Source organism: Clarias gariepinus, chromosome 6 (genome assembly GCF_024256425.1).
Source record: "Clarias gariepinus isolate MV-2021 ecotype Netherlands chromosome 6, CGAR_prim_01v2, whole genome shotgun sequence".
Lineage (NCBI taxonomy): Eukaryota > Metazoa > Chordata > Actinopteri > Siluriformes > Clariidae > Clarias > Clarias gariepinus.
The window spans coordinates 27794237-27805865 of NC_071105.1; the positions used below are offsets into that span (position 1 = coordinate 27794237).

An 11629-nucleotide genomic window follows, 5' to 3' on the forward strand; every position below is an offset into this window, starting at 1 on the left:
TAAACAGTTCCATCTTTAATATTTTTAAAAAATTATATTTTAATGTAAAAGAACCAGATAGAGACTGATAAGCAGCTAGTGTTATCCGGGTATTTTAATGACCTTTAAGTAAAAATTAAACATGTTTTCACCTGTTTTATACAAATTATTTGTTTTTAGTTTTACTAGTTTTAAAAGAATACATTTTATTTTTAAAGTCATGTGTGCGTGTTTTAATTGTTAGGGGATTGTTTGTGTATTTAAAAATACATTTACTTAAACCAACAACTTCAATGTGCAAAAAATGGGACCCGACGTTGTTTTAAATAGTCAAAGAGTTGGGCTAATAATAATGATAATAATAATAATTATTATTATTACTGGTTATAGAAACGAATGAAAACAACAGTTAAACACTTGATCATATGTATCTGTGCTAGTTTGTGATTGTGACCCATAATCATTTTTTTTCTCAGTATAATTTTTTGGGGGATTTTAAGAATCCATTAAAAGAGCAAAGACAAACTTGGAAGGTAAGAAACCTCAGTGGAGAATACTGACTATGACATGGTGCTAATTGCTCTGTGTGTGTGTGTTTTTGGCGGGGGGAGGGGTACTTCAGACTTACTTGTCTGTGCGCAAAATGTTTGTGTTAAACCAACGGAGAAATGCAGGAGCGCGCGCGCGCACACACACACACACACCTCTCATCCACAACCGCTTTAACTGTTGTCTTGTAATTCGTTGATTAAACCCAAGAACACAGCTGTTCAGCATCAGTCCTAAACACAAGCGCAGGATCTGTTTTTGTCCTTAATTAAAAGACACCAATATGTTAATAATTTACACAATGATAACATGTTGTTTATGTTTAATGTTTATTTTGCGGGAAAAGGTAATAAGCAATATTTAAAATAAAACAAACCAGGAAGTAAGTGTTTCATACATTAAGGTGCTGTGTATAACCAAGTGCCCCAACAGACGTAGCAACAGTGTGTGCGCTGTGGGGGATTGGAAGGTGAACAAATATAATAATTTACAAGACAAAGGACGTTCAGAGGTGTGTTATACCCCCCTTCCACGGATTGCCGCCCATTACGCAATCGCTATCTTCAAAGAAAAGCCGCCGCCCCTTTTCATTCAAACGCGTTAGCGAGTGTTTTTCTTTCCCTACGCTCGGTTTTGTGAACACAGTTGCGTTCAGTAACACGGTGGAACCAATTACATAAACAGCAACAACAACCATTATGATCACACTTTGTTAAATTTATATTGCTTAAATATTTCGCAGCTCTGTCCTCTTTGCATTACTACGTGTTTATTTACTTCCTTTTCGCATCGTATAATGCACTCTAAAATCGACACTATCAAACTTGGAAATTATCTTCTTCTTCTTTGTCTTTCGGCTGTTCCCTTTCAGGGGTCGCCACAGCGAATCATCTGCCTCCATCTAACCCTATCCTCTGCATCCTCTTCTCTCACACCAACTAACTTCATGTCCTCTCTCACTGCATCCATAAATCTCCTCTTGGAAATTATATAATATTCAATCAAACATCAAGTTATTAAAAGTAACGAATTTGTCACTACTCTTCTCTCATGCAGCACGGCTAAAAAGATAATAAAAATTACACCAAAGTGCTGCAGGTTTGGTGTCTGTGAGCTTTTCCTAATCAGAGTTAGACGGGGGGCATTTTGTGGCTGATCCAGTTACACTCTACTTAGATATTACACAGATTGAGACCCATGGGTTACATTGAAATATTTTATTAGTAGTAGTAAGCCAGTCTTTAGTAACCTTGAATAAATCACAATATAAGCCCTCTCCCGCGCGCACGCTCTCTCTCTCTCTCTCTCTCTCTCACACACACACACACACACACACACACACACACACGTACACACAAACAAATAAAACATGAAATCGCGTAAAATCAAATGAAACTATGGCAAAAATATATAAGCAGTAAAAATTACAGTACTATCCTGTAGGTGAATCCTGTCCTGATAACAGGCGCTGACACTCTGGACCTGTTTAGTTCTGTTAGTATTGTGTTCAAGTGTGAATGTTTATGGGGATTTAATCTGTCTCTGCTGCCGCATCTATTCACCGTAGTGATAAGTGATTAATGTCTGTGTATCAGCGAAAAAAAGCATTAGCGAAAACATAAAAAATATAACGAAAACAAACCCAAGCAGAAGTTAAATTTTAAGCTTTACTTTGCAGCAAAATATTATCTACCAGTGTATTAAACGGAAATAGATAAAATACACCGTAATGTAAAATACTGTACATAGCCCGCATTGTATTCCGTACCTACAACGACCGGTATAAATAAATTACAGATTTTACCGTGTCTTTAAGTATTATTAAGGATGTCGTGAAAAATATTGCAATAAGTAGTTTTATTAATTAATTTAATCATTAATTAAAATAGCATAAGCATCATGGGTTGTGTATTGAGTGATTTAAATCTGTTTTATGAATCGTTTTTTATCCCTCTTTTTTACCACATCATCTATTTATGAAACTATGTTGATGTAAGTTATGTTATATATATATCAAATATAGTAACCGGCTGCTTGGACACTGCAGTTAACTGAAGCAGTCAATGCTCCATCTGGCGGAATTATACAGCATTGCAACCATCTTTTTAGAAAGCGCATGGGGGCGTTTATGGGGCGGGGCATCGTTAACTACGTCATCGCGGGGGATCACATTCCGTGCACGGATCGATCATGGTCCTGTCACGGTCCTGTCATGGCCCTATCATGCTCCAAGCGGCTGTTTGACGTGGCTCCCACTGTAACATCAATTAACATCAACTGTTATGCTTAACTGCCTGCCAACTAACACACAGTATGAATGCAGATCAATTTCTGCTCTCTGTTTCACCCAAATGAGGATTGATTCCCTGTTGAGTCTGGTTCCTCTTAAGGTTTCTTCCTACTACCATCTCAAGGAGTTTTTCGCTTGCCACTGTTGCCCTCGGCTTGCTCACCAGGGACTATCTGACCATTTTGATTCATACACATTCACATTCCATGCAAACTTAAATAATTCTTTTGGTTGTGTAAAGCTGCTTTGTGACAATGCCAATTGTTAAAAGCGCTATACAAATAAAATTGAATTAAATTAAATTGAACTACAATTACCTCCGCAATATTGTATTCACCCCACTTTCCATGTCTCTCCGTTGAAAAAAATACCGAAACCCTGTCTTCCCATCCACAGAACCTGGCGCAGAAGAGGAAACGCCTCCTCTTCCGATCATAGTTGACGAAGGGACCATCTACCAAGTGATGGTCAGAAGTGTTTCCGATCGGTCTCCTTTGTCTTCATCTCCGTGGCTCCATGTGTGTGCGTATATCCCTCGTCGGCTCTTCAGTGGTTCCAGCTCCGATTCCTCGTGGCTCACTATCCTCCACAAAGGAACTAAAGAGAAGGATCAGTTAATCTCACTTACTCAGCCAAAGTAACATTTTACATTGCACCTTACCTGATTCAGACTTCATATCCTTGAATCTGCTGTGCTCTGATCAGTTTGTCAATAAACTTTGCTCATCCTGAAAAACTTACCATCCTGTGTGAGTCCGACTTTAATACAAAAACACAGAGCAACATATTAAAGATAGCCCCCCTTCTGCCCACAAACAAAACAAGATAGCTGCTATTAAACAAAGCAGCAAGCGCTTCCATCCTTCCATTGTTCACCCCACAAATCTTCCTGCTGCTAACCACACCATCTTCAGCTCCGATGCAATTTACATAAACTAAGAATTAGATATACAGATAAAACAATTTAACACTTTAATATTGACATCTCTTAATGAAAGAAAAACACAATACAACTGTCATGAATTGGGTGTTATGGCTAATGGTGTTGCCGTGGGCAAAAAGTTGCAGGCATAGGCGCAGAGGGTTCTTTTCAACAAAAGAGTCTTAAATGAAACAATAACAAACTGATCATAAGGAAGAGACAAAACCAAAAACAAACAACAAACTTTAACTTCTACACAGGGCATATTGTTATATGGGTGCTATGGGGAGCCACCGGCGGGATGGCAGTCCATACAAGGCATCGGCGCGATGGTGAAACACAGGCACTAATAACTTTTACGTATAACAAGCTCTATGTTGTGACACAGGCTTCTTGACGACATATATGACATTATCCACAAACTAAGCATGAAGCTAAAACGGGACAAAACATGATGAGAGACTAGAGACACAACAAGACGAGAGACTAGAGACACGACGAGACGAGAGACTAGAGACAGGACGAGACGGGACACTAGAGACTCGATGAAATGAGACGAGACTAGAGACAAGAGATGGGACTAAGGCTAAAGACATGGCAATCAGCTAAACATGGCTATTAGCTAAACATGTCTTTAGCCTAACATGCACATAGCTACACTTACCTTATAGCTAAACATACAACTAGCTACACTTACCAAATAGCTACCACGACACTAGGGACTCGGGACATAGAAACACAGAGACTAAGCGATACTCGGAGGCTAGGCCAAGGGATACACGGAGGCTAGGCCAAGGGACACACAGAGACTAACCACTTAACTATTTTCTACTACAAAACACAACTCGACAACACCGAATCAGCTCCACACACACACACAACACAAAGGACCTACATATGACCACACATTTGAGCCTTGAGACATGCTCGTTGGTCCCATTGCACACCCAACCAAAATACAAATATAAAACAAACCAAAATTCAATATAAAACAAAACAAAGCAAAATACAAAACAATTCAAAACAAAATGCCCACACAAATAACAGTAATTACCAACAATGCTCGACCCAGTTTCCCAGACTAACCAGCTATTTATAGAAGATTTTATGACCTCCCTCGGTTCACGTGTGCTCTTGCATCACCTGACCGAGGTGCCTTCTGGGAAACTGAGTCTGCAAAACTATAACTACAAAAGGACAAACAGTGCCCTCTAGTGGCGATTTCTTATAACAACCCTTCCCCCACGTCACATTGTAACAAAAACAAGCAAACATGTAAATCACACGTCATTAAAAATAGAGAAAATAAAAACAGAAAAATAATGATAAAAACTACTACACGGAGAGTGACCGGCTGAGGTCAGGTCAGGTCATCCATAGCAAGTTCTAATTAGGGTAAGCGCTGCCATGGTCCTCTACTTGGGCTTAAATTTGGTTTAGTTTACTTTCCAATAAACTAAACGGGGATTTAAAGTAAGCTGCTATGCTTTATGTGTTTGTCTAACAGCGCAGAAATAGCCACAACTGTTAGAGCGGTTGCAGTGTCATCATATAAGTAAAAAAATAGATGCCCATGGGGTAGAGTATAAAGTTATTATATCCTAAAGATTAAATTTAACATTCGGAGACGAATAAGGGAGTGAAGAAATTTAAAATTGTCGGAGCACCTATCTAACACTTCTGCCTTTTTAAGGTCATGCCACAGCATCGCAGTTGACCACTCACAAAGCTTGAAGTCACAAACAGATAGCCAGACATTCTCCTTCAGGATATTTTGGTACAGTACACAGCATAATTCGTGGTTCCATTTATTACAGCAAGTTTTACAGCAAAACAGCCCCAGACCATCAAACTACCACCACAACATTTTACTGTAGGTATAATGTTAATTTTCTGAAATGCGCCGTTACTTTTACACCACACATAATGGTACATGCACCTTTCAAAAAGTTCAACTTTTGTCTCATCTGTCCACAGAGTATTTTCCCAAAAGTCTTGGGGATTATCAAGATGTTTTCTGTCAAAATTGAGACTAACCTCTATTATTTTTGCTTAGCAGTGGTTTTCGTCTTGGAACCATTTTTGCCCAGTCTTCTTCTTATGGTGGATTCATAAACACTCACCTTAACTGAGGCAAGAGACTCCTGCAGTTCTTTGAATGCTGTTGTGGGCTCTTTTGTGACCTCTTGGATAAGTTTTCACTGCGCTCTTGGTGTAATTTTGGTCGTCCAACCACTCCTGGGAAGGTTCTCCACTGTTCCATGTTTTTGCCATTTGTAGATAGTGGCTCTTGCTGTGGTTCTCTGCAGTCCCAAAGCTTTAAAAATGGCTTTATAACCTTTTCCAGACTTATAGATTTTAATTATTTTCTTTCAAATTTGTTTTTAAATCTCAGGATGATGTCTTGTTTTGAGGATCTTTTGTGGCAGTAATATGTGGCAGTAATCAGGCCTGGGCGTGGCTAAAAAAATTAAACTAAAGTTATGTTTTAACAGGGGGCGCAAACACTTTTTCACACAGGCTATGTAGTTTGGGATCAAGAAATCATATTATCAATATTTAAATTTGTTTGATGATCTAAAACATTAAAGTGTGATAAACATGCCAAAAAATAGGAAATTAGTAAGGGGGCAAACACTTTTTCACACCACTGTATTATAGTGGAAGACTAACAAACACATTTTCATTAAGGCAAAAAAAAAGTGACAAACAAATGCTAAATATAAACATAAATAAAAACTTTGTGTGGGTCAAACCAGAATTTTACCAACTTTATGCTTCAATACATCAGCTTCTGCAGGGTTTTGATGATCATCTTCTGAACAACTGTCAGTTCAGCAGTCTTCACCATGTGCAGGGTAAACTAGACTAAGAGATATATAGAACTTATACTTTTTTTAATGACCTCACTCGTTTTCAGGTTAAAAATTTGCTCGTCTTAGTCCTCTCACTCTCAGTGCACATGTGCATTCAATGGAAAAATTCTAAAGACCGTCCTCATTTAACCTGCCCTGTTTACTATGGCCGAATCAGCAGAAAAACATGATGTGACAACATGAAGTGCATCTTTGAACAAAAATTTACTACCCCTATTTCTTGTTATACTGCACTTTCACCCCTTTCTCTTTAATGTTCTAGTCAGATAGTGTCTGTTCTTTAGTAACTGTCCTGAAACAACGACCCCCGTATAGAGAATTTTCCGACAAAGCAGCGATTAGTTAGTGCATATGTTTATGTTTATGCAACGAGAGAGGAGAGGCGGAGGTTGGGAGCTACTGTGTAGGATGACTTTCACACACCCACCCACACACACACACACACACACACACACACATTAACATGAGAGTTGATGCCCATAATTGTCAGATTCTTATTCTGGTAGAATTTGGGCTTTATCCTGTATTTATAGTTTATAGATCTGTGTCAAGTCAAGTCAAATTTATTTATAGAGCACAGGTTTAACACAACCGTAGTTGATCCAAAGTGCTTTACAATAGAGATAAACAGCAAAAAAAAAATAAAATCAAATAAAAAAATAAATAAAACAAATATAAAAGGAATTAAAAAGAAAATTCACAAAACACAAATTTATTATGCAAAATACATGCACAACATCACCCAAACGCTAATGAGTAAAAATGTGTCTTTAAGCTTGATTTAAAAACGTCCAATGATGTAGAAGCTCTGATATGTAGTGGTAAACTGTTCCAGAGTTTTGGGGCAACAACTGAAAAGGCCCGATCACCCTTCGTTTTACAACGTGAACGGGGGACAGATAATAGTAGCTCATCATTAGATCTTAAAGACCTAGATGCTACATAGGGTGTGATAAGATTGCAGATATAGTCTGGAGCAGAATAATGCAATGCCTTACAGTATATGCAAAAAGAAAAATCTTAAAATCAACTCTGAATTTTACAGGAAGCCAGTGCAATGAAGCAAGAATTGGGGTGATGTGATCCTGTGGACAGTGAATTGAACCTGGACTCATTTTAGATTTATTTTTTCTAATCGATAGCGATATGGACCAATTAAATGGGCATTTTTAAATAATTATAAATTCTCTATTAACATTTGGTTGACAAAAAGGAAGAGAGAAAGGAGGATAGAGCAAAAGAGAGCAGGATAGAAAGAGTACATATGGCAGAAGGTGAGAAAGAGAGCAAAAAGAAATAGGTGCAAAACTATATAGTTATAGGTCTAATGCCCAGTATATTTTCTTTTATGATTTTTTAAAAATGTGGCACAAAACTCATGTTACTAACTAGTTACGCTAATATAAATTTAAATAAAATAAATTAAAAAATATATATATATATTTGTAAATATAGTCGCAATAATAATATTGTAAAATAATAATTACTATTAATAGCAAGTTATTAATAGCAATATTCTACATTTTTATTAGGGGTTAAGCCCCTCCTAAAGGTCTGATCAATGAGTTTTCCTTGGTTCCATGGCATGGCCCAATTGTAAATGTTCATACATTTTTTTTTTTGCAAAATAGATCAAATATGCAGTTTTCATCTGGATGTAAGAGACATTGGTTAAAAGTTACTGCAGTCTAAATCTGTCTTTTGTTCATGTTGTTTGTATTAATTTAACTAAAAGCTATCTAGCAACTTATTACCATTGTTATAACCATGTTTTTTTTTTTTTGTCCATCAACAGCATTAGTTTTATTTGACAAATAATCTAGTGATTGCAAAGAACAAGGAACTAAAATTAACGCTAATGTTAGTCACTTAAGAGTTGATCACTGATGCTAAAGACACTTTACAAATCAAAATTCTGAAGATATACCTCACACTGCAATTTACTTGAAAACAGTTGTGTATCATCTCTGCTCTTAGAGCCTTGCTGGTAAGTGGTCTCTGCTCCTACATAGAACTCTCAGTTTGCAATGGCCCGAATCCCCTAAAAAGAAAGGGGTGTCTTTGTGTGCCATTTAGAATTCAAAAGATAATATAAACATATAGAAAAGTACCTTTGGCTTCAAAATTGTCTTCATAAGATTAATTAAATCCTCTATTGCAAAATAGAATTTAACAGTTTTTACAACTATCTAATCTGAAAAGTGTTGAATGGGCATAAGGCCTCGTGTCCAGGAAGATCTTAATGTTAACTTGCACAGAATAGATAATTGGTAATCTTGCTATCTATATTTAAAGGACACATGCATGCATTTATTTTAATTTAAAATTTTTGTACAACATGAATATTATTTTATGTGAAAAAAATTATCATTTGTTTATTAAGGTTATCTGGTAAGTGTTGGCCTGCATACATGTTTATATGTGTTAGAAGTACAATATAGTAATTTATTATTATAAATAATTGGATAATGTCTTTTTAGAAAGACATAGCTAAAATATATTTTCCCAGAGAGTAATTAGAATGTGAATTTTTGTTTAAATCATTTGTATTTTTGCAGATGCCTTTGTTGTCTATCCTATGTTCCTCACTGATGCTGATTACCTTATCTATAAGTTTGAAAATGCAACCAAAAAAAGTTAAAGTTTTCTCCAGTGACACATTTGTGTTTAGCTGCGCAATGGTATTACAGGTAAAATTTACAGTTTACTTGCAAAGCACAACATAAACAAAGACTTCAGTCACTCACATGACTTTTTGACAGAATATATACATTGTGTTAATTGATAACAATACAATTTAAGAATATGTTAAAAATAAATATTTGAATATTAATGCTTTATTTATAACCAGTTCAGATCTACCATATATGTGATCATCTAATTCTTACAAAGACTAATTTACAAGAAAAGAAGCTCTTCATATGTCTTACAAACTTCTGATCTCGAATTCCATAAATTAGAGGACTCAGGAGTCTTGGTAAAATGTTTGTAAGCAGATAGTTAAAGAATGTGATCTTAGTTCGATGAGCTGGAAAAAATGGAATTAACAGCATATTCAAGACCAATGTTAGATAAGACATCATACAAAGGAGTAACTGACAGCCATGCAACAATATTGTATTTCTGGCTTTTTTAGCTGAATTTTGATGATGGCTTGATGAGGCAACCTTAGCTATAAGAAAAATTTTTAAGTATGTATAGATTAAAGTTATCCACACAAATGACATGTAAATAGTTTGTGCAACAATTGTCTTTTGTTCATAATAAGCTGTGTTGTACACAAAAATTGGTTGGCATAATGTAAGAGAATGAAAAAACGTACTGGGTTTCATTGTAGTAAGAACAATTGTGTCTATTATTGAAGGAGTAGCACCAATTCCCCATAGCAAACTGATTAACAAATATGTCCTTTTTACAGTGCAAATCTGTGTATGATGCAGTGGATTACAGATGGCAATGTAACGTTCTACTGCCATGCCACCCAAATTCAAAGGTGTGTTCATAAAAGTGGCTGATGCTATTGCTAAGAGTGTACAACAAACAGAAACATTTATGTATGGCCATGCATAAGTTAACACATATAATGTCACTGATGCACAAATCATGAAGATGTCATTTATTACAAGGTTAATGTATAAAATGTATCTGGACTCACTATGAAGTACAGGGTTGCAGAAGAAAGTCACTAATAAAATTCCATTCATGAAAATAATGATTATAGCAAGAGAAACAATAACAATATTTTTTGCAAAGGCTTCCTGATAATTGTCTGGGATTCTTAGTGGGTCTGTTGTGTTCATTGCCACTGTCTTAAGTAGATAATAGCCCTGCAAAATATTATATGAATCAATTCAACTTAAGTTCATTATTTAATAATTAGTCTGCATATTAAATAAAAATAATTAAAAAATTAATAAAAAAACAATATTACACATTTAAAAATAGCACATTTAAATAATTATTATTGTAATGAATAAAACAGTATTAATTTGCTAAATATTGCTAGGATATAAGATTTAATATTTAATTGTTGTACCTTTTAGAGACAAGCTTGTATAACATTAGCAATTGCACTCCATATCCTTTCATTTCTTTCATCAGTGGTAAGATTTCTAAATGTTAAATTTCTTCAGCTCAACATCATTTTATAATGCATCAACCTCCGGAGAATATAGTGATGTGCATATGTACAACTGAATTACTTGAGTAAAACATTGTGTTTAGAGCATTTGGATTTTGCCTGAATGATTTAAAGCTTGACATTAATGCAATTACTAGCACTTGTCTGAACAGGAACAAATATTTACATATAAAACAACACTTTATATTTGGAATGTAATATAATGAACATGAGAATGATTCCAGAACTGTTGGTCATACTCTGCAGACATTAGATAATCAATTATGTTTAATCAACTGATTATCTTTCTTAATTGTATCTTTCATATCTAACAAGGTTAATTTCATTTATATAGACAAAAATCTTGTACAATATATTTATTTTGGGTTGTTTAAAAAATAAAATTTGGATCACAAATATTTAACCAAAATGCTAAATGTAACACTAAAATATGGAAGTTTTCTAACTAGTCAAGGCCAGACAATATGCATCTCAGTGCCTCTCTCTCTCTATTTCTATCTGTGTGTGTGTGTGTTATCGCATCCATTAATGTAAATATGTTTTAATCATCATTTGCACTTTTTTACTTTATAATAATTAACCCCAAATACCATAATTTTCTGGTATATATTTCTGGTAATTTTGTCATGTTTATAAAAAATTGTCTCAGATGGTTACTAGGAATAATAATAATAATAAAAATAATACATTTTATTTGTAACGCACTTTTCATTCATTTTATCTCAAAGTGCTAACATCAGAAAAAAAGTATAAAACAATTCAAATAAAACCACATCAACAATTGTAAGCTTTCTTGAATAAAAAAGTCTTCAAGTTAACTCTAAATAAGTCAAGGCTCTGTGTGGCTCTCAGATGGACAGGAAGGCGATTCC

At 35.2% G+C, this 11629-nt stretch overlaps 1 protein-coding gene across 1 annotated transcript; it reads right to left on the reverse strand.

Moving 5' to 3' along the window:
• Positions 1 to 9489: 9489 nt before the first annotated feature.
• On the reverse strand, positions 9490 to 10416 carry LOC128527226 (odorant receptor 131-2-like). The gene has a single exon (XM_053499608.1). The coding sequence runs from the start codon at positions 10414 to 10416 to the stop codon at positions 9490 to 9492; it is 927 nt and encodes a 308-aa protein (XP_053355583.1).
• Positions 10417 to 11629: the final 1213 nt, after the last annotated feature.

What these genes read in the sequence shown, in the direction of transcription:
- LOC128527226 (XM_053499608.1), bottom strand. Translation starts at nt 10,416, where the DNA reads ATGAACACAACAGACCCACTAAGAATCCCAGACAATTATCAGGAAGCC.